We start from the raw sequence: 23869 nt of genomic DNA, 5'->3' as shown, positions 1-23869 counted from the left end.
GAGTTGACACATGAGTCTGTTAGCATATAATTAGCTTTCTCAACCATGGTGTCAAAGCTCTTTAACACCAATATCTCGCATAGTCGGTGCTCTAGTTGGCGCATTTTGACCTTGTGAGTTATCAATGGTTGCAAGAATTCGGGGGGGGGGGGGGGATCAAGGCTTCCCTCTTTCCGTAACGCACGCCTGTGACTGAGCTAGAGTATGGACGGTAGTGCGTTGAAGTATGTGTGAGCAGACGTGAGTAAACGTGAGTCGACATAAGGTATAAGGCTGATAGTAATGCTGAAGTTGAGTAGATAGGACTGCTGGAACGCGCTGCTAGGCCGAGCTAAACAAGTATAAGCAACACGCGTCCCAAACAACAGCAGAACTTCGATTCACCCCGAAACTCACGAAGAAAAGGTTCTTCGTACATGCGCCGTTGGCATTGAGCACGGAAGCGCCCGCTACAATACCCTAGTGATAGGCCCGTAGCCAAGATATTTTTCCGGGGGGAGGGGGGGGGCACTTGCTGAAAACCTGGACTATTTGAGAAAAACACCTATTTTCATTATTTTTGGTAAAAACACCTACTTCACCAAAATTGACTGCCCGTAGCCAGGGGGCCCAACAAGACCCAACAACGCCTGGTCCTTATACTGCAAAAAAGACGGCTTGTATGTGGACAGGGCATCAACAGACCTCGCTGCCACGTCCAGGGCAGGAGCACAAATGCACATAGGAAAAATCGAGTGTCCGGCTCGGGGAAGGATCCTATAAGGGTTCACAGTATGGCGCTGCACTTTGGAACGCTGACATGATAGGCACTCCCGTGTCCGACGTCGGACATGTCGTGGGACATCACGTCGGACATCGTCGAACATTCCGTGTCCAACGTCGGACATCCAACGTCGATTTATTCCAGGCCACACGAACCTAGTTGTGCACAGCCGTTGAGTGGCTCGAATTTCCGGGTACGAGAGGCTGTGCACTTCATAAATGTTGCGGCGAAGATCCAGGGGCACGAACGGTCTGGCCCTACTTATGGACATGTCACAGCATACAGATCCTGTCGGTCCAGCCACCCATTACAGCTTCAAGGCGCTGGTTGTGGACTTCAGTAGGTGTTTCAATTCCATGTCGCTGCGTTGAGCCGTCGTTATAGTCGGATACAAGTTAAGAAGTCAGGAGAGGCCCCGCCCAGACGACCGAAGCGCGGCAGCCGATCGCCTCCGCGACTAAAGAAAAAGTCCCGCTCATGCACGCGCCGATATTCTCCGAAGGCGGAGCCACTGGCCGTCCCGCTCATGACGTCAGTCCCGAGTGCGCGCCCATTGGTGCAGGCTTGTGTTCATCCGCCTTTGAGGAGGAAATGCCGCTGACTTTTAAAGTTGTATCCGACTATGCGGTGAAGTGAACGCCGCTTGGTCGGCTGATGGCGTTCACTGGGCTGCGCGGAAGAGAATCTGCCGCTGCATTGTCCTTCCCGCTGACATGTCCGTCGTGGATTCTGCGATGTACGACATTTGGCGGAGCTCTCGTGTCACGTGTGCACCCGTATCTGGGTTGATCGCGCGCAGTGCGGCGTGTGATCCTTGAGTACCAAAAATTCTTGCCCTTCTACATAGTGGCGGAAATGTTGTATAGCAGCGTATATGGCCAGGAGCTCCCTACCAAAGGCGCTGTGCCGTCGTTCGGACGGGCTCAGTTTTCTGGAGAAAGAAATCGGTCGCCACCTCAGCACTGGTCCTGTTTGTACATGCGTCTTTGATCTCATCTTTCGTGCTGGTTAACTTCATAAACGCCACCTTCCGCTCGACTTCTGCTGCAATACGGCTCCAATAGCTGCGTCGGAGGCGTCCACCATTACGCATTGCGGAACACCGGGCTGCGGGTATGCGAGCAGAGCGGCATTTCCGAGAGCCTCCTTAACGTGCAGAAACGCTTCTATGGCTTCGTCGTTCCACTGAAAGGCGCTTGCATTAGTTTCTGATGCCGCTAGTAGGCTGTGCAGCGGGTGAAGGATGTGGGCGCACTTCGGAACGAACCTACAGTAGAATTCAAAGAGGTTTTAAACTGCGCGATGAAGACCGGTCGACAACAGGAACACATACACACACACTGGCGCAGAACTTCCAACTGGCTTTATTTGCGGAAAGCAGGTGATTTAAAGGTTTTTCAAAGTGACAAACATAAGAGCAAGGAACAATCGCAATGACACAGTTAAAACCAGTTAAAGGAAAAAGTTTTTCTTATTTATCGAGCCTGGTGGCGCACTTGTCACCCCCCCCCCCCCCACCCCCCCCACCCCCCACCCCTTTATAAAGGGGACGCTCATAGCATCTATGCATCCACTGGCCGCCTTTCTTGCCAAAACCGGTCGCTGCTATCCCCGCACCTGCCTTTTGACTGCGCTCTCTCAGCACGTTCACGCGCCCTGCACGCGCTGTTGTCTGCTCGCCGTGTACGTGCAGCTTCACGTGTCGCTTGCTCTGAAGGTTTAGAAAGATAGCAGAGATAGAAAAAACGTTTTCACTGTGTCAATCTCACCACACGAGAGCGGTTGATCGTTATTCTCCAGCACCCCGCATACACCATATGCCACCATCTTCCAGCACCATAATCCGCCATAATGATGGATGGTGGAATCCACCATTCCACATGATGGATAAATTTTCAGTTGGGATACTAGTTACGTGAATAAAATTGCAACATCACGTAACAACTAGTCACAGGACATGTTCCCGCAATAAACCACGTAACAACTAGTCATGTGACTAAAATGACGTAAGCTCACGTAACAGCTAGTCACGTGGCACGTTCCCACCAAAACCACGTAACAGTTAGTCACGTGACTAAAATCACGTAACCCTAGTCATGTGACTAAGAGCATCTAACATCCCGTAACAAGTCACGTGGGTAAAATACGTAACACCACACAACTAGTCACGTGACCTGTTCCCGCCGAAACCACGTGACACTTGTGTAGTGTGGGGAACCGGCCGAAACCGGAGAAAAATAGCCAAGTCTAGTCATACTTAGTACTATCAGTAATGTGAGGCAACGTTTAGGACGCTCAAGACACTTCTTTATTGTGTCGAGTATGAGCCCCACAACCCAAACCCAAGCAGTGATGATGAGTATGTACATATGAAAAGATGAAGCGCATAAACAATGTTCACACTAAAGAAAATTAGCTTGCACTAAGTCGCGTAAGGCTGGGTCACAGCACATCTCGTGGGCACCTAGGTCATCCTGACTTGGCTAGGCTTCTACCCTCTCACCTGTCTCTTTCCGACGTGGCTATTTTTGCTCTCTCTTTTCGTATTCTTTTAAAGGGACCCTGCAACACTTTTGCAAGTAGCCAGGGCTGGGCAAAGATACTTCGAAATTGTATCGCGACACGATACAAGATACTCAGGCAAGAAGTATTTGAGATACAGATACAAGATACTGCTACAATAATTGTATCCGATACGATACTTGGCAATTGTATCTTAAGATACTTCGATACATTCTCAAATTTGTTTTTATAGATCCATATAATGTAGCACCAAACGCTTATGCACGAAAATGTCTACTTGCAAGTTTCTTAACTGTGACCTATGTTGTTTCATTTGAATGAAATGTCTGTTATATAGTATCTCAAAAGTTTTGCCCTTCTTGCTCAAGGTACAGTGCGGTCCACTGTGAAAGGGAACACTCGAACGATGACCTTCCATATTGCTAGCCCCCTAACTGCTATTGGATGAGAAAAATTTGTTTGTGCATGGCACTATTCTGTCAAAAGGTGTCAGAACTGCCAACCGCCTGTAGTGTTATGCGATGTAAGCCTTTATGCTTCTGCAAGAGGGCGAAATCCTGCCATGCCCTGCACGCAAGTGTTCCCTTTAACTGTGGACCTGTCTGTACATTAGTTTCCTTCCAAAACAACTTATTGGGGTTTGTTTTAGCTTCTTCACAGGACAACTCTCTGTACACTTCGCTGAGAGCGGTTCTTGCTTGTCATTTTTGCAATTGATGGGAGTCGCTGCTCAGCATGCCGACCAACTAGCGGGTTGCCATATAATCACAATAACTTCATTAAGAAGCGTTCACACGACGGCGCGAATACCGGTGTGGACTTTTACCTTGTCCGCGAAAGACCGGGTATCCTGACAGGTGTACAGGAGCAACAACGCTGGTAGCGACATTTATATATATATATATATATTTTTTTGGGGGGGGGGGGGGCTGGGGGGGACGCATGGTGTATACTAGGAGTTTGAGACCTTTCGCTAGCGGTCCGGCCTGCACATATGACCGTCTTCGTCCCATTTGTTTTTCTTTTCTTAAATAAGTATGTACATGAGCTACATGACATGACTAGTCTCAAGCATTCCTCTCGTGAGGACATGTGGTCACCATGTGCTGAAACATAACCGTGGAACAAGAACTATATATGTCAGAATCTGTGTCCAGATTTCACTCGTTGTGTACATCGGTATCGATGTTCCTCGAAACATTACCCCAAATCCCCTTCAGAAATGACCAATGCGTATATGAGATATGGCAAAGGCTTCCTTTCAAATGGCAACGTCATTTTGTTCAAACTGTCTCCGACCCCCGCTCCCACCATTTTCACTGTTTTGGCCCTTGAAACTAAATTTCGTGACTGCGGCCCGCAGGCTATAAGGTGAGTTTGAGACCCCTGGGGTATACGTAGAGGACCTAAAACTCCAATTAATTTTCATATTCTACTTATCTGCTGGCGTAAAGGATTCTTTGTTGTTATACTGACTAACATGCAATATTTTACCATTTTTTTTTTTTCAACGAGAGAACATGTGCAGCGCAGAAACGTTTCAGACGTATTGTATAGTTGCACAAGGCGTCGCAGGACACCGCCGCTATTCGCGTTATTGTCACTTATAGCTACGATTACGTGGCGATTAGTAATAGGAAAAAAATTAGCAATGCCTAAAACAGGAAAACCAATCTAATTAAAATAGAGAGGTGGTTCTGTATCAAACATTCACATTGAATGAGTACAGAAACACAACCCAGACGGCGCCCTTAATAGCTATGAGCATGAAGTATCGTCAACTTACCTGTTGAGACAATTGAAAATTCAGTGCTTACAATGAAATTGGATGACGCAAACCACCGAAGGAAAGAGCGTCATTCAGGCTCTTTCCTTTCGCCTTTTCTTCTCGGTGGTTTGCGCCGTTGAATTTCCTTGTAAACATGCACCAATTAACTAGCCCAACAGCAAGTTTTACTAAAATTCAGTGCCTATGGAGAATTGCCTGAAACGGCTCGTTTGGACGCTCATGAGTAAAGCGGTGCATTCGGTATAACAACGTTTATAACAACATTTTTAAGGTGGCTCCTAATAATTTCCGTTATTATAATGCAAACTCACTTTCGCTATTTTCCAAAGCGGTAACCAGAATGTTTTGTACTGTATACTCAAGGCACGCCCACATAATTTTATATTTGTTTTCAAAATGGCTTTGGCAACTTGTAAATGTGTAAAAAATAGCAGAAATAAAGCGGGCAGTTAAAATAATAAAGCAGACATCTTATTTTGGGAGCGCGTTACAAAATACATACTGCAATGACCAGACCGGAAAAATAATACAGAGACATAGGTAATGTATGGGATGCAAAGGGAAAGCTATAGGCACTTGTGCTAACAATAAAATTATGATTTCCAAAATTATTTGAACAAATGTAGCAGGAAGTGATAAATACGGTAGGCCAATTATTTGTTAGGTAAACGCTTGCTCTATTAGATCTAGCATCAGTACCAGTGGTGGTAAAGTTGTTAGAATCTTATTTGCATAAAGTTAATTCATCGCATGCAAGTCAAACTTGCATCCACGAGATCCTTCAAATCGCTGATACGTAAAATCTACGAGTCGCAAAGCAACCCCATTCCTGCACGCGTCACATTTCGTTACGGAGCAACGCGCAAAAGAATCAATAACGACACTGTAACGACATCAGAATTTGCGCGAAAGGTGCAGCACACAGTGGAGTACGCGGCGCAGGACCGTGGCTAAAAGCAAGTTTCACGGCATTGGCGCAAACTAAAAAACAAATCGAGAAAACAAAAGGTACGTGGGCTGGGCGTAGACGTCCGCGCGCTTGTCTTCCTCATCTTCTGCACTCACTGGAGGACTCTGGCGGAAAAATAAAATTACGTCACTGCCCTTAGACTTATTCAGATGGCTTAGTGGCACCAGTACCAGCTTGAGAAGCGGAGCTTGGCCAGCGATTATTGTTTCGCACGCTTGTGTTGCGATAGAAGTATCTTGTATCTTAAGATACACGATACATTTTCGAATGTGTCGAAAATACAGATACAGATACTCGTCTTTCGAGACGTATCGCGATACAGATACAAGATACCCGTAGAGTATCTAAGATAGTATCTAAGATACATGTATCTTCGACACTGCCCAGCACTGCAAGTAGCCATTCACTAAAGGAACTTGTATTGCCTCACGAATCGAACGCCGCAAAAATATTTAGAATCCGTCCAGTACGGGCGGAGTTACAAAGATTTGTCGCACGCTGAAAAAAAAGCGCTGAGAGCTAAGCGTGGGGGGGGGGGGGGGGGAGGGGGATGGCACGGGGGAAGACGGTACGTCACGCGCGCCTCCTGATCTTGAGCAAATTTTTTGCTTCGAACGCGTGCCATACTTTCAGTGCGATCGCGCGCGCGCGGGCGAGTGGCGGCCTCTTGCGGCGGCTGCAGTAACTACCGAGCGCGCCATGTTCAAATCAGCCAATGGCGTGGAACCTGCCTGTGACGCCGTAAGCATAATATTTTGTCGAGAGTTGAGGTGTCGATAGTAGAGGCGCCTGGAACGTCAAACTCTCCAAAAAGAGTCAAAGGACTCTTCTTTTTTTAGAGTGTGCGCCGAGGCGGAAGAACTTTGCCGCACCTAAAGTTACATTCAAATGAATAATTAACCAAATCTCGTTAATAAATTTTTGTTATTGACTTATTTTGTTATTGATCGTTGTTTATATGGAAGAGTTTAGGGCGTGGCAATTTATGGCATGACAATTTTTGAAAAAATCGCAAAAAACGCGCGTAATTTGAGATAATAATCACCGAAATTCAAGGCCCCGATCTAGGCGATACCGAAACTGCGATTTTATTAAAATGAGCATGTCATTAATTGTCACGTCCTACAACTCTTCCATATAAACAACGTCCCTAAAGATAATAACTAATAAGTTAATGGACGAGTTTTTTGTTAATTACGTATTTAATGTAACCTTACGTGTGGCAAAGTTTTTCCGCATCGGCCTAGAGTTCGTTTTGCGAAGACGACAGGGGCGTGACTATCATAGCATTTTATAAGAAATCCGTATTGTCTAAAAAAACCTGTATAGCCGCCAAACACCGACAGTGTGCAAGTTCTCATTTATCAATGTACAATGAACACTGAACTACTTTTGTAAAGACACGTTTCATACCTGTGTCACACGGGCACTTTTGATCGCGATCACGCCTAGTCGGGATCGAATTTCTTAGTAATGATTGGTACATTTACGAAAGCTGCAAAACTATAAATCATTCACATTTTAGAAACTCGATCCTAATCGGGCTTAATCGGGATCAGCAGTGCACCGTGTGACACCGGTATTAATTTCGTGTTATACCGATTCCTATGACGGAGGGATCAACCATGTCTTTCTTTTTATCTCTATTCCTGTAGGCAAGCCTCGATCATAACAGCTCTGCTGTAAAAAAGTCACACTTTCACCGCAAGGGCGACGCAGTGAATGCGATAGCAACAAATTGTAGTGTTATACGAAGTGAGGCTGGCAGCTAACTGTTTTGTATCCGATCTCGCGTAACTAAAAAACGCTGGTGTAAGAGAATTCGGCTGCTCCAGAGAGAGATGCTCTTTTCGCATAGTCACTTCGCGTTGACAGCGCAAACGCATACGAGCCGCCAGCTGATGACTCCTAAGATAGTGCGCGCGCCAGCGATCGCGACAGCGCCCTTAGAATCAAAGTTCAAAGTTGCTGCTCCAGCGACACCCCCCCACCCCCCCACCCCCCCCATCGCGTCTTTTCATGCTCGTTCAAGACGGCCGGGGTGTTTCCTGTCTGCTTCGACGGCAAGCCACCCTAGCGGGGTAATGTTATCGCATGCGTCCTCCGAGCGACGAAAATGGGCCGGCTCGTTCGATCTCTGCTTCGGCCGCGTTCGTCGCCCCCACTCGCGCGCTTTTACCCGCGGTAGAATATGAGATGCGCGGGGGGATCTTATCAATTTGGATTTTATACGGGGCATGACGGCGACGGCGAAAACCAGTCGAGACTGTCCATATAATTACTATCGCAATTCTATAGCGCGTATGCTATCGCAAATCCTCTAGCGCGTATGTGCCACAGAAATTGGGCAAATTGCACTATTCACCACACTGGTCCACTAAAAATTAACAAGCGAACACAAGGACGTCGAAAACCGATTAGGGGCTGCACGTTGCAGCTTCTCATGTTAGCCATCTGTACCGAGCGCTTGAGCGGTGACTGAACGCATGCTGCTTCATAATGATGATCATTTTATATCTACGACACATGGCAGACCTCGACCCTAACAACTCTGCTGTAAAAGTTAGCTAGGTCGAACACTAGCTCCGCTGTTGGTTCCAGCCTTGCGCCACTAGTGCAAGCTTAAATGCGAAGCATTTTTTAGCGAGCCCTACGACCGCTTCTGTCTACGTATCTATCTATCTAGCCGCCTACGTCTGGGCGCTCTTGTGGTCGTCTCCTTGTCTTGACACATACCAAAATTTGCATGGGAGTAATTAGTGCATGACGACCACGTGAATGGCGTGAGATACTTGTCGCGTACGTCATGAAACTCTTTGGTTCAGTGACGTGTGGCACATACCCGTATACCATGGCCCATGGAATGCGGATATGAGCCACAGGCCCAGGAACGGCGATGTAGACTTTCAAAAATCTTTACGCGATTGCGCTACGGAGCTTGCGTCGCAGAAAATGCGGGACATGGCTTCGGCAGCGTTCTCGGTGAGGGAAATATTAGACGGACGGAGAGCTTGAAAATCGCGGTTAGAGCCGCAATCGAACTCGGGCATTCTGCGAGGCAGTCTTCATTCACAGAGCTACGCCAGAGCTTGAAGCTGCTTACGAAAAAAAAAAAGTATAATGGCTTCATATTGCGGCATCGTCAACTGTGGTTACAATGTTCGCTATCGCCATTTGTAAGAATGTAATAAACATTACATATTAAATCCTATGATTCGCCAAGCTATGGTCAACGAGTTGCTCACTCCGGAGGAATACGACAAAAACCGCTTCTTATGATGTGCATATGATCGCACCGTATAGGGTGCAGTTCATTTAGATAAACCTGACATCTGTGCTCTAAGGTGAGATGCGACTCCACGTCGGACCATAGGATACCCTTTGGGCGTCGGTGTAGTCGATGTGCCTGGTAAGATCATGGTCAATCCCGTAGCCAGGGAGGGGGAGGGCCTTAGGAGGCCTCCCAAAAAGTAAGGTCTTCGGCAAGTGCTCCCTTGCTCGCCGCCCCGAAAAAAATTCCTCGCTGCGGGCCTGCCCGCGATATACTCATAACTACTCAAAATACACAAAGAGGCCGGTCCAACTCGCAACGCTTGACTGAAAGCAATAAACGCTATAAGCCACTACTCGCCTACTGTTTCGCATGACATCGACTCCCAGAATGAGTGGGATCTGCCGAACTTCTTTAGAGCGCACCTCGTAGGCGCCCGTTCCTGCGTTGAGCGGCGTCACCGTCGCCGTCGGTGGCGTAACAGATGGACATGAAAAAGTAACCGATGGACATGAAAAAATAAAATGGGAAACAGTACCTGGATCGAATGGGATTTGAACCCCGGTCCTCTGCGTGGCAGTCGAGTATTCTACCACAGAGCCAAAGGGTCTTCTTGCAAACGAGTTTCAAGCACCATCGTGGTTCTCTTTACACAGAGCCACTCTGGGGCTTGAAACTCGTTGGAAAGAATACCCTATACAGGCGTCATGTCGGGCAAGGAATCGGGTTAACCTATGTAACATAGCGTGGCAGAAGAGTAAAATAACAACCAGTCATCACGCAATGGTAATTGCGCAACGAGTGTGTGATTTAATGCCTTCCACCCACTGCAAAGTGCTCAGCCATAATTCTTAATCGTCATCAACCACATGCAGTATGAACAAAGGGCACATAATACCTCGCAGATGTGTAGCGCGTACCTTGCTTATCCGCAGAAAGACGAATAATGGCGTAGTGGGTGCTGTCCTACTTCACAAAAATTACGGTTTATGGCGTAGTCGATACCTTGCGCAAAGCCAAATCTTCAAGCACAGTTAGCCCTGCCCCACGGTGTTCCCTGCCCCAACACGAAGCTGCGCTCAGCATTCGCGTTGTGCTTTCTTATCCATGCGCACGACAGTGAATATGATTGAAAAGTGACGCCATTCTAGTTTTGTGCTTATGGTTGAGAAAGCACCAAGGTGAGATGTTTCTCGTGCAGGCACCGGAGCAGGTCTGGCTGCCGCGATGCAGCTTCGCAGCTTCCTGGGCGAGCTGGGCATGGTGACGGTGCCCTTCATCAGCCTCAACGCCAAAATTCAGGAGCTGGTCGCCCAGGATGGCAGTGCCTCGGACGACGGTTTCTCTCGGCGCATGGCGAAGCTAGTGGCCGAGCTGGAGTGGTATGGGGCGGCACTCAGGAACCACAAGGAGGCCTGCGGTCCTCCGGGCGAATAAGGATTGTTGAGACCGAATCGAATAGTGCTAAAAGCGAATACTTTTTCCAATATTAGAGAGCCGTTTCTACTAATAACATACAAGGAGGTTCACACTCTAGATGTAATAAATTTAGTCTCCTATGTGCATTAGGAACGTACAAGCAAGTTATTCGCATGCACAGAGATCTTCAGAGAGTTTGAACCATCGTTGTATAGGCGGCTACATCTCGGTCACCGATTTTCTGCTGTAAAAGACTGTATATGTCATAAATCTTATATGTCATAAAATTTATCATGTCAATTTGGACCTCACAGGGCGTAAAAATTGTCGAAATATTTGTCAACTGTTGGAAAAAATATTCGGATTGACGAGCTATTCGATTCGATACTCCTTCGGATAATCGCGCACCCGTACTTGAAAGCGAATTTTGCACCGTCTGCCGACACTTTCAGCGCGAGATGCTGTCAGTGACAGGAGCATATTGGAAATAAAAGTGCTTACTCAACGAACTTGTTGCAAGTTCCGTATATCATATAGACGTATACAAGAGCATGTCAGCGAGCGAGAAGAAGCTTCTTCCGTTTTCGTAGCCAACGAAAAGAAGTTTCTGGAGGGGTTTCCCGAACACGCACCTCCTCAAAGCAGAACCGCCCAATTTAGGAACAAATCCTAGTCATAGATGGCGTTCACTTATGTTGTCAAAGCCTCGCCTCCATGAATTTGCGCACTGTGCGAAGGCGATGACCGACCGAGCCAGGCGTTAGTGCCTCTTCCTCTTCCTCCTCCTCCTCCTCTTCTTCCTGCGCCTGCTCGAGCGCGACTTGCTCCTGTGCCTGTGGTGCCTGTGGTGCCTGTGGTGCCTGTGTCTCCTCTTCTTCCTCCTCCGCCTGGAGTGCCTGGATCTCCTCGAGTGCCTCCTCCTCTTCCTCCTTTTCTTCTTGGAGCTGCTCCTGGATCTCTTTTTCTTCGAACTTCCCTTGGACTTTGCCGACTTTTTGCTGCCTGCGGAGCTGGACGCACTGCCCGACGTGGATGCCGCCGCTCCAGACGCCGCACTTCTTGGCGAGGCCGATCCTGACGACGAACGCGTCGCCGTGGTGGAGCCCGCCCCCGACGTAGTTCCGCTGGCTGACGTCGATAGCAGATAGGAGCTTGAGCGCGTGCCCGACGAACGGCCCAGCATGGATGGCACTGACGGCAGCCGCGACAGCGCCGTGTAAATGGTCGTCTTCGAAGGAGCCGGCAGCTTCTTGCCGGACGACTTACGCCACATCCCTATTTCGCGTGCCAGCTGTGTCTCAACGCCAATCAGTCGGCGGATCTTATCCTCGGCATTAGCCAGGCCTTGAAAGTACTGGTCGTCCGTGGCCAGGTCGGTCTGCCGATACAGCGCCAACTCGTTGGCCAGCTGGGCCTCGAGGTCAATCAGTTCCCACAGTTTACTTTCGGCCGCGAATATGTTCTTCGTGTAGTCCTCTCCCTTGAGGCCACTTTGCTGAATGGCCCGGCGAGCTTCGATCACCTCCCTGGAGACCCTTATCACGTTCTGAATCAGGCTGCGTATGCGGTTACCCATCTGCAGCACGCGCATGTCTCGCGCTTCGGCGCGCATCCGTTCTTCGTAGCCCTCGGTGAGGTTGCACAGGCTCCGGCAGAGCCAGCCCCAGAGCGATGGAAGCTCGTCCTGGTCGGCCCTGCTGCGACGCCTTCTCGAACGGAAAGTAGTCTCGTCCATCTCATCCTCATCCAGCTCGTCATCCGGCCATTGGTCCGGCGGGAAGGCTCTCGACCTACTGCGGCTTGGATAGCGCCGTCTGCGACGCATTCGCGGCGAAGTTGTCCTCGACCTGTAACCGCCAGTATCCTCGTCGTCGTCGTCGTCACTGTAGGACCGTGATCTGGACCGGCGCCTGGTTCGCGTTGGCGAGCTAAGCGTGTTGTACATGTCGTCGATGGATCTTGCGAGGCGTTCCATGCTGTCGTGCAGAGCTCGCTTGCCCCTGCGATCGGAAGATGTCGAACGGGACAGGCGAGCGATGACTGGCGTCACTGCCACTTGCGCGGGCGGCGGGCTGGCCGCTACTTGAACAGGACTGGCCATCACTTGTACAGGACTGGCCGCTACTTGAACAGGACTGGCCATCACTTGTACAGGGGCGGCAGGAAGCGGCGGGGCGGCTTCGTCGGCTGCTCTGTTGACGACGATCGTGGTTTTCGATATGACGGGAGGGCATGAGGGCGGCAACGGTGCAGCCTCGTCTTCCATAGGAACGGCAGAAATGCCGATTTCGTGCTGTGGCCTGGCACGTGCGTAGTTGAGACCTTGTTCGAGCATAGCGATGGGGACTACGGGCACGTAATTTGGTTGGAGCAGCTGATAGCCAGGCGGCGGAGACACGGCGTTCTCGTAGACTGGTTCCTCGCATGTGTAGCGCTTGTACTCCTCCTTCACGACTGTCTGGTCGTCCGACATAACGGCGGCGTCCATATACTTGAGCGCCTCCGGCGGGTCCATCAGGGTTGACTTATCGGCGTACGCTTTCGTTTCTTTCCTTTCCCAGATAACCTCAGGCTTGATGTCAAGTGGTGCGCAGGGATAGTTGACTTGTGGATGAGAGTACGTATACTGCGCATTCGGGCACATAGTCTGCGACACGGACCCGACGGGCGCCGATGTCATGCACCCGTAGGCCATACATTGCTGGTATGCCGGACAAGCATGGGCCGCGCAAGTCGTGGTATTTGTTAAGGACGGCGACTGTGCAGCGCCAATGAATTCCTCCTCAAGCACTAGAGTTTGCTTCTTGTCGCCGTCTTTCTTTTTTTTATGTTCCTTGCCAACGTCAAGATCAGAGATCTTGCCACCTGGGCCCACAAACTCCAATATAATCTTTCGGTCCTTTTTCGACTTTTGCCCATCACGCTTATGCATATGCTCAATTGTACGCACTTCGCCATCCCCAGCAGGCGCACCTCCTTCTCCGAGAATTTCATCGATGAGCCTCATCTTGAGGTGGTTGAGCTTGCGCAGGTTGGCTTTAATCTCCTCCGCCATACTCGAACGGGAACCAACCGGCTGGCTCTGAAGCGCTCTTCGCGTGGTCTCTAGCTGAGAAAGTAGGCGCATCTTGTTGTCCAAGTCCATTGCAACAGCACCGAATGCACTCCCCGGAGTCTGGCTGCCGGGCATGTCGGGTGGGAATGGCCCGTAGAAGGCAGCTGGCATCATGGGTGGCATGGGCGACATGGGAGGCGTCATCGGTGGCAAGGGTGACATGGGTATCATGGGCGATAAGGGCGCCATCATGGCGGGCATCTGAGCCGCGGCTGCCAGTAGATGCTGCTGTTGGGCGATGACCTCGTGTGGCGACATCCCGTACGCGACCTGCGCCACGTTGTCGGTGGCTGCCTTCTCAATATCGGCGAGCTGCAAGAGCTGCTGCTTGGCCAGCATCTGTGGCGTCGTATTCGGCTCGGTCATGCTGACGCTCACCTTGGGCAGACGCTTCTCCATCTCCTCTCGATGCTTCTTGGCCTTCTCCTGGAGCTCCTTCTTTTTCTTTTCCTCGGCCTTTTTGGCCTGCTCCTTCTTGTCGAGCTCGTCCCGCATCTTGATCATATCATCGAGGCTGTCGGCGGGACCCAATACCTTAGCCAGGTTGTACTCGTCCTCTCCCACCTTCTTGAAGCGTCTCAGGCCCTCAATGCGTTTGTCGTGCGTCCTCGCGTTGGCAAGCTGGTCGAAGTAGTGTATCTTGAGGTCGATAAACTCCTTCAGCTTGTCCTTCGACAGGTTCTTGCTGGCAAGCGCCACCTCGTCTTCACTGAGCCGCTTGAACGTCTCGAGTCCGAGCCTGCGTTCGTCCTCCTTTTCTGTGCCCATCATGCGGTCCCATACCATCACCTTGCGGTCCATGATGTCCTGCAGCTTCTGGCGCTGAATGTCCTTCTCTGTGGGCGGTGCTATTTGGGACAGCGGCACCTGGGCGGCGGGCGGTGGCGGTGCAGCACCTCTCCCGGGCGAGGCGGCCCCTCCGCGGCCTCCACGGCCGGGCGAGGCGCGGCCGGGGCTGGCCCGGCCCCTGCCCGGCGGCAGCGCCGGCGCCGAGCGGCCGGCCCCCTTCCTCGACATGGCCGCTGAGGCTGCGCGCTCGCTGCAGCCGAGTACGAGAGGCCGACGGGGAGCGCCCCCATGCGGTGTTCACACTTCTGTGGTCCGCCGCATTTTTTTTAACATCTCTTCGTTGTTGACGCCGGTTGATACAGTTGTGAGGACTTGGCGTCAAAATAATCGAGGAAATCGTTTAGTTGCAGCGCGGCAACGAACGTTGTGGCATGTAGAGGGTATCGGCCTGCCTCGAAAGGTTTGCCACTTGGTAGTAATGAAATTACAGCAATTACTTTTTGCAGTAATGAATTTCTTTTGTGGGCTGGTGTGAGTGATTTCAAGAAATTACTCATTACTTTTCCAATTACTTACGGCTAAAATTGAGCATGTCCGCTTCCCTTATGGCATAAAAAAATCACAGCATATCCGCGGAGTGAATGATGATGAGTGGGCGAAGCTGCGGAGGTTCATCGGTAAACCGTGAATCTTCCGTGAATTCTGCCCAGTACATCATCACCGACGTGAGATCGGGCGCGTTTATACTAAAGGTTCGATGAGTTATGACGACTTGCAGCTCACTTTAATTTTACATGTACGCTGTGAATTTTCATTGTTTAGAAAACCATTGCTTTAGAAAACATCTGGCGTCTTTCGTTAAGCAGCTGGCGTCTTTTCGTTTTGCTTTAGAAACATCTGGCGTTCTTTCGTTTTGCTTTTAGAAAACATCTGGCGTCTTTCGTTGGTTTATTTCATCAATCAACGGCGTTTTGAACAATACTTTTATTGTTTAATCACGCACAGGAGAAATCTCACCAGGCACTACCTTGGAGGTAAACAATGGCTGCTAATGGGAATGAGAGACAGAAGAAGTCGGCTTTTAGCTAACACTTACACTTCACTTCTACTAACGTTTCCTACTGGAACATGCCAATGGCTGCTAATGGGGAATGAGAGACAGAAGAATTCGGCTTTTAGTTAACGCGCACGCTGCGAATTTTTTATTGTTCAACAACGCACAGGAAAAATCTCCCACCGGCACCACCTTGGAGGTCAAGATCTGGTACTAGCGTTACGACTGGTTACGCACTACGACTACTACGACTACGAGGGACGAACGGGTGCCGCTTTAAGGAGCTTCGCCCCTAAAAAGCACGCCATATCCACGAAGTGAATGATTGACGAGCTGGCTCGGAGAAGATCTGGAAAACCCGTGAATATTCCGTACAAGTCCTCTATCATCACATGAAGACATGACACACGTTGTTATATATACATATATACACAATGTTTTATTAATTTACAATTTTGATGAACTATATACACAATTTTCAATTATATACATATTGATGAAGTATATATACAAGAAATATCTAAGAGCGTCTGATTCTCCATTGTCGAGACTTGCAGACGCGACGCTGCTAATGTTCCTTCAACTTGAAAACTGCCCTCGAGACGCGCACGACAAAGTGGCCCTAAAAATAGCTGTCCGACGCTCGCCTGACTTTCGACCGCGTTCCCCGCTCGCCCTGTGAGAATTAACGGCCAGGCTACAGGGAAGACACGACGCGCGTAGCGTTCCTCTTCGCGTTCCACGACGCTTTGAAAGGATGGATGCAGGTTACGGCGCGGTACTTCGCCCCAGCTTAAGAACCTGGCGAGCCAGCTGCTAAAAAATTGACCAAAAAACGTCAGGCCTGCGCGGAACACGCAGCACAGTCACAGCCAAAGCTGGAAGGGCAGTCTTTCTAAACTCTCTTGGGGCAACTAATACAAGTACGCTACGCCATAAATCACCATAATTTTTGTGAAGAAGGCAAGCACCCCCAATGCCATTATTCGTCATTTTGCGGAGAAGCGAGGTACCCGCTACACGTCTGTAAGGCATTATGTGCACTCTACTGATGCTGTGGCTGATGACGGTGAATAATTATGGTTGAGCCCTTTGTCGTGTTATGGGGGAGCCCATGGTCGATCATTTATTTGTTAATACTGCATATCGGCCCGTTTTATAGTTTATTTTTATTTTTATATAACTGTATTTTGCTTCCATGTTTATGCTTATGATTATATTCGCCCTTATCTTGCAGTACTCACGATTGTCATTCCCACCCTGCATAATCCCCCACGTGAGATTGCAGTGTGTATAAATAAATAAAATAAATACCGCTTTGGAAGCACTGAACGACCCACGCAATTCGCATTGTGTGACGCCTGGTTATGTTACTCTTTAACCACGCTACATTACATATGGTAACGCGATTCCTTAACCGACATGACGCCTGTTGGGTCTTTTTGCGAATGAATCTCAAGCACCGGCCTGGCTCTGTGGCAGAACCTGCCTCGCAGAGGGTGCGCGTTCAAATCTTCGAATCAAATCGCAGAGGGTGCGATTCAAATCCGGAAGGGCGGCGGCGGTCAGAATCGTCTGCGACATCACTCCAGGGAGCGACTGTGCCGCCAGGGTACACAAGTATATCAAGAGGATCATCACCGTACACCATTCACTTGGCAGCAGCGGCGGCAGACTTGGAACGTCGCTCATACCTACCTTTCTACTGATCGCAGGTCTGAAATTCTCTTGTAACCACGTTTTTTTTTTAATTTTGGCTGTTGCTGCTGCTGCCATCAGAGTGTACTGTACTGTCTTCGCCATGACCTTAACCCGTTCAGAGATGTGCAAACTTGTGAAGGATCTAAGACATGACTTGACTGAGATGCGCCAGTCGCTCGAGAGGGAGCTGCGGAAAGAGCATCGTGAGATCAAAACGTCCCTTGATTTCATGAATAAAGCTTTTGAGGATATGGCAAACCAACTGAAAAAAGTTGAAACTGAAAATGCCGAACTGAAGGCGGCCAACAGCTCCCTCACGGATGAATGCGCGCTATTAAGAAACAAAGTGACTGACAATGAACTGAGAATCACTGAACTAGAACAGTACTCTAGAAATAAGAACATTGAGATTAAGGGTGTTCCTACGACACAGAACGAAAACCTCAAAAGCGTACTTGCAGCTATTGGAAATGCAGTAAACGAACCGGTTTCCGAAAGTGACATTGAGGCTTGCCACCGTGTACAAACACGGGATGCTTCACGACAGAATATTGTTGTGCAGTTTCACAGCCGCTCAAAACGAAATGCCTTGCTTGAAAAAGCACGACAGAAACGTGTGAGCACGGCCGACATCGGACATCGGGAACGCCATCCTATCTACATAAACGAGCACCTGTGCCCCGCATTGAAAGTGCTTCTTGGAAAAACAGTAGCCAAGAAAAATGACAAAAACTGGCGTTTCTGCTGGACGAAAGAGGGCAAAATCTTTGCAAGGAAAAATGAGTCGTCACGTGTTCTTCGCGTCACAAAGCTCCTTGATAAGTAAGTCGAGCACGTGGATACCGTTTCTGACGTGTAATCATGGAAAACCGCGTTTTGTCGCCCTCAGAAATTCGCGGGTTGTCACGAAACAAATATTCATTTTCTGTACTGCATATTAACACTCAGTCTGCTAGAAATAAAGAGGAAGAAATACAATGCTTGTTATTGCGCATGGGTTTTCAGTTCGAGATCGTGATGTTTACCGAGACATGGTATCGCGATGCTGCAGAAGTGATGAAAATTCCAGGATATACTCCTTTGTTCGTAAACCGCGTCCTTAAGAAAGGAGGCGGAGTCATGATGTTGGTAAAAAATGGTACGAATTGTGTTATTGTGGAAGAATTTTCCAGAACCACCGATGACTTCGAGGTTCTCACTGTCAAAAATGGCGCTAAAGTGTACACCGTTATGTACCGTCCACCTCACGCGAGTGTGTTTAATTTCTTCGAATTTTTAGAGAGTTACCTTAGTTATTTTAATGATAATGTCAGCACTGTCATTCTAGGAGGTGACATAAACATTGACTGCTTGCGACAATCAACAAGTAACGATGACTTTTGTAGAATCTTAGACGCGAACACCTATATTAATGCAATCAGTCTACCAACACGAGTACAACCAACTTCTTCGACACTACTAGACGTCTTTATTACGAATATTTCACCCGAGAATCTCAGTTCTGGCGTCATCAGTTCTCCTGTGAGCGATCACCTACCCATTTATCTACTATCGGAGCATAAGAAGCTCTCCAGTACGTCACGACACCCGTCTACTAAATCTTATAGACAGATAAATTCTTGCACATTGGAAAGCTTTCGCTCTCATTTGTGTCTAACTGACTGGAGCCGAGTATTAGAGGCTACTGAACCAGAGAAAGCGTATAATGAGTTCATAAATGTTTTTAAGGCAGCGTATGAACAATGTTTTCCACGTAAACTATTGAAACGAGCTCGGAAAGCCCGCAAGCCATGGATCACGGGGGAACACTTGAAGAGCATGAAGGAAAAAGACAAACTGTATCATATCTTTATGAAAACAAGAGCTCTGACAGATTTACATGCTTTTAAGCGCTTCAGGAACCAACTGAACAGCTCCGAGAAGCGAAACGAATCTACTTAAGCAATCTTTTCTCCCCCGAAGTACTTAAATGTGGAAACGTTTGAACAATGTGCTGCACGGTGACCCTGAAGAGCAATCCACTTTATCAATTAATATTAACGGCGATACATTAACGGATGCACGCTTGGCGAATTCCTTCAACGAGTTTTTCACATCATTAGTAAATAGTAAGCACGATCCAAACTGCATTCAGTATTTAACAGCACCAATACAGAAAAGCGCATTCTTGTGTCCAACTACTGCGCATGAAATTGTAACGTCTGTTTTGTCACTAAGAAAGAGTAGGTGTACGGATGTTCATGACTTGCAGATCAGATCTATAAAATATGTAATTGATACTGTCGCACCAACTCTAGAACATATTATTAACCTTATGTTTTCTGTTGGCACATTTCCCAAACAACTCCAGATGTCAAAGGTAACTGTTATATTCAAAGGTGGTGACATCAATAACTTCTCCAATTACAGGCCAATTTCAATTATTCCTGTCTTTTCTAAATGCATCGAAAAATTGATATATAAACGCATGTCCAGTTTTTCAACAAAGCACAACATTATTACGCCTAGCCAGTTTGGTTTCCGAAAGGGATGTTCAACTGAGACGGCTCTTCTGCGCCAAAAGGAGCTTATCTTGCAGTCTTTCGAAGATCATCTCTGTACATTAGGCATATTCATTGACTACTCAAAAGCATTTGATTCAATTAACCACTATTCCTTGTTCGAGAAACTGCAGCATTATGGCTTTAGAGGTACTTTCTTAAAACTTCTAATTTCTTACTTTAACCATCGCCGCCAGCAAGTCACTATTAATGGTTTTGTATCCGAATTCAAACCAGTTAATGCTGGTGTGCCTCAGGGTAGCATTTTGGGTCCACTGCTGTTTAATATATATGTGAATGATATAGTAAATATTTGTTCTAACACTAAATTTATCATTTACGCAGACGATACAAGTATTTTTATTACAGGACGTGACCCTTCAAACCTCATAGAAAAAGGCAACGTAGTCCTAAATAAAACTCACACTTGGAGTATCGCCAACTCCTTGAACTTAAACGCGGCAAAAACGAAAGCTGTTTTATTTCGGCCACAGAACAAAGCACTGAATATCACAAACAGTCTAAAGTTACGTACGTTAACTATAGAATTATCACGCGTTGCTAGGAGCCTGGGAGTAATTTTTGAAGAACATATGACATGGACAGATCAAGTGAATGCCACCTTAAATAAACTTTCAAAAATTGTAGGAATATTATGCAAATTTCGTTACGTCCTGCAACAGAACATAAAGTTGTTAATTTACAAGTCATTGTTTTTGTCTAACTTATCTTATTGTTACTTAGTCTGGGGCACTACCACCAAAACCAACATCCAGAAATTACACAAACTTCAAAAGAAAGCCATTCGAAACATCGTTAGTGCCGCATATGACGCACACACGGAGCCAATTTTCAAGGCTCTGAACTTATTTCCAGTGAAGAAACTCTATCGCACAATCTTAAACAAGCGCTACACATCGGCTACGAAAAACAACGACATATTTTTCACAGAATTGTCTGGGCTAAGTCGCGCTGAACATGTGCGCACTTTAAGGGTCCGTGAAGTCTGGAGGTTGCCCAGAACGCGAACAAGTTACGGAACTCAGATGTTAAAATACCAGTTACCGTTACTACTTAATAATTCCGAGTATCATACGTAACAGTTTCGCGTACTTAATTCGCATCTGTGTAATGATAAAAGCATGTGTATCGAGTGCATGTCAATCATCTGTACCAGTGCCTTTTTCTTTTATTTTATTGTGTACATATTTTCTTTCATTCGCTGCTGTGTACAGACCTACGACATTGCCTTTTTTTTCTCAGTTACTAGTTTACTTATGATGTACCAGTGAAGAGAACTGCCATGTGCCCGTTTTGCCTCTCTGTACACTCTGTATGCCATGTTTGCCAAGCCCGGGGGTACGGACCCTGTCAAGCCTGATCTACGGCTTTTTGTCTGTACCCACCAAGCTTCAATGAGTGTTTTTGAAGCTGAAAATAAATCTTGATTGATTGATTGATTGATCTCATACGAGCCTGGATATTTTTTTTTTTCATTTCGCGCGATATCGGTTACGGAAACCGGCGGCAGCGGTGGCGGACTACTACGCCCCCAAAATCGACTGCTCTGATCTCATAACGGCTTTCGCGGTAAAAAGGAACAAATTCTGAGCGCCGAACCTGAAACGAGGGGACGAGGCAGAAACACAGGAAAGCCATCTGCACTCGAATAACGAGCTGGAAGCCAACAGCCCTCGGGACTGCTCACAAGACGTGGTCGGCTTTGCCGGACAGCTCAGCAACAGGACGAGAGGGAGGGCTTTTCTTTAAAGATAAAAAAGCATGTGGGGTTGCAACCGCAACCGAGTGTCTTCAACGCGGCGCCTCGGCTCATGGTGTGTCTGAGGAGTCACACCTCAACCAAGCCGTGATCAACCCCTGTAGCGCCCCTGCCATCGAGTGCGAATTGCCGTCCCGGATCGGAGTACAAAAGCCGCGTGAGGTGAGCGAAGCAGTTATCACTCCCTCGACGCGTGCTTGCTATTTTGTTAATTGTTGTTTCCCCCAGTAGGGCGGAACGCTGAGTTGCTCTTGTGTTAACAGGATATGCTGCTGTATATATTTGTTGCCATAGGCGGAGAGTACGGGGGGCCTTGGGCCCCCCACGGACTGCCTCATGCGGGGCAGAGCCACCACTGGCGCCGGCCCAGGATATTTTTTAAGAGGTTGGCTTAGGTCCCCGTCCATTGACAACATACTGTTGGCCATCCTGTCTGGCAGTTATTTCACAGGAAGCCGTTTATGCCAGCTTCTTTTCCATTTCAGGCTTTTAAAGTTCGGCTCATGAGCCAGTGACAAATCAAATATTAAGTGGAAAATGCCCCTCAAACGGATTTGTGCGTGCAGAATATGTTGTGTTGATGAACAATTCAAGCGGCGACTTAAGCTATGACAAGTGAAAAAGTTCACCGACGATTACGATACTGCCTAATTCGCTGAGCGCAGCTTCGTGTTCGGGCAACGCCAGCTGTGTTTGAAGTTTTGACTATCCGCAGTTGTAGCAATGTAACATTCGTTACATATTGCAACAGAAACTGCCAGCGCTCGAGTGCTACGCACACTACTCTGTGCATTGCAGGCGTCGCGAACCAAGTGAAACGCCGACAGCCCCGTTACGACAAGCGAAGCCAGCCGCAGGGCACGTGCCAGCCTTGCGTGCGCACGAGCTCCGACCGAGGGGCCAGTGCGTGCGACGGAGGAAGAAAGCGAGGTTAGAGGCCAGTATCTCGTGATAAATACAGACTCTGCGTTCGCTCTCTTTCGTCCTCGTTCACGCTATCGGTTAAGCCGCCGACGCCAACGGCGATGCCGCTCAACGCAAGAACGGACGCCCAAGAGCTGCGCTCCAGTTGTCTTGAACCCCGTAGCGAATGGTTTAGAGAACACAAAAATGCTACTGAGAATACAAAGCAATTCCGACACAGTCAGTCAGTGAATGTTTCCCCCAAACTTACTCGCCAATAAAAAACGGGTAATTTCTTGGCTGCCTACAAATTGGTACCCTTCGAGATGCCTGCCTATAAATGTGCCGAGAAAAGATGGTACGCATTTTTGATTTATCAGTAAAGGGTTTTACTACAAGTTCGGTCACCAATGAGCAACTCCATTACTCGTCGAGAAAACAACCATTGGCGGAAAGATTCGTAACCGCAGCTTCGCGTGGTAGCAAATTAAAGCTTCGCGTGCCAGCGTTAGCTCTCCTGTTTGGTGCATGTTTTAATAAAGTAAAGCCTATGAATAAAAAAAATTCGCCCGCATTGTGGGAATCGGTTTTACGCGACACAGTCAACAAGTAGCAGCCTATGCAGCCTTTTTCGCTTTGAGCCAAGAGTTACGAGGTGGATCGATGTCTTTGTGTAAATTCAAAAATAAATCTGGAGTCTCCCACCTACAGATTTTCATAATGATATCGCGGTGTTGGCACCTAGGAGACTACAGTTACATGAAATTCTTCAATTTGGAAGATGGACCCCCCCCCCTCTCTAAAGTCCCTAGATTTTTCCCCGTTCTTCTTAAGTAGCGAAAAACATTGATGCGCCGTCGGCGAATGTGATTGGGTGCTGCTCGTTTCCGGTTAAAAACGGCTTCCGGTAGCCATGTTCTTCCTAACGCTGGTTCGCCCGTTTGCCTCGTGCAGTAGAGTCGGTAGAGTCTGCAGCGCGGGGGATTGCGCGTGCTTTTTCCCGCTGTCGTCTGCCTGTGCAAAGGATTTACTGCGGCCGAAACGAGCATTCTCATAAACGCCTGCTTGTTGCGCCTACGCGTGCTCCACCCAGTCGGGAAAAGGGTTGGCGCTCCTTTCTGTGCCTCTTGGAAAGCACAACAGGACAAGGCGTAAAGCGTGGCTGCACAGAATAGGGCGGAAGAACTTCAAGCCTACGAAGTCCAGCAAGCTGTGCGAGGTAAGTTGCCTGTTTTCCGGTCCACAGAACCGT

The 23869-nt window shown here is 48.2% G+C and overlaps 1 protein-coding gene across 1 annotated transcript in view; it reads left to right on the top strand.

Annotated features, from left to right (window-relative positions):
* LOC119397002 (uncharacterized) overlaps window positions 1-11244 on the top strand; it is a 57172-nt gene extending 45928 nt beyond the window's left edge. Inside the window, exon 4 of the mRNA XM_037664414.2 lies at window positions 10518-11244. Within this exon, the coding sequence (XP_037520342.1) occupies window positions 10518-10753 (236 nt within the window). The 3' untranslated portion in view covers window positions 10754-11244. The remainder of the gene's footprint in view (window positions 1-10517) is intronic.
* The last annotated feature ends 12625 nt before the right edge of the window (window positions 11245-23869 follow it).

Source organism: Rhipicephalus sanguineus, chromosome 6 (genome assembly GCF_013339695.2).
Source record: "Rhipicephalus sanguineus isolate Rsan-2018 chromosome 6, BIME_Rsan_1.4, whole genome shotgun sequence".
In the NCBI taxonomy this organism is placed as follows: Eukaryota; Metazoa; Arthropoda; class Arachnida; order Ixodida; family Ixodidae; genus Rhipicephalus; species Rhipicephalus sanguineus.
Note: the sequence above shows the minus strand (reverse complement) of the source record. Positions and strands in the feature narration are given on the sequence as shown.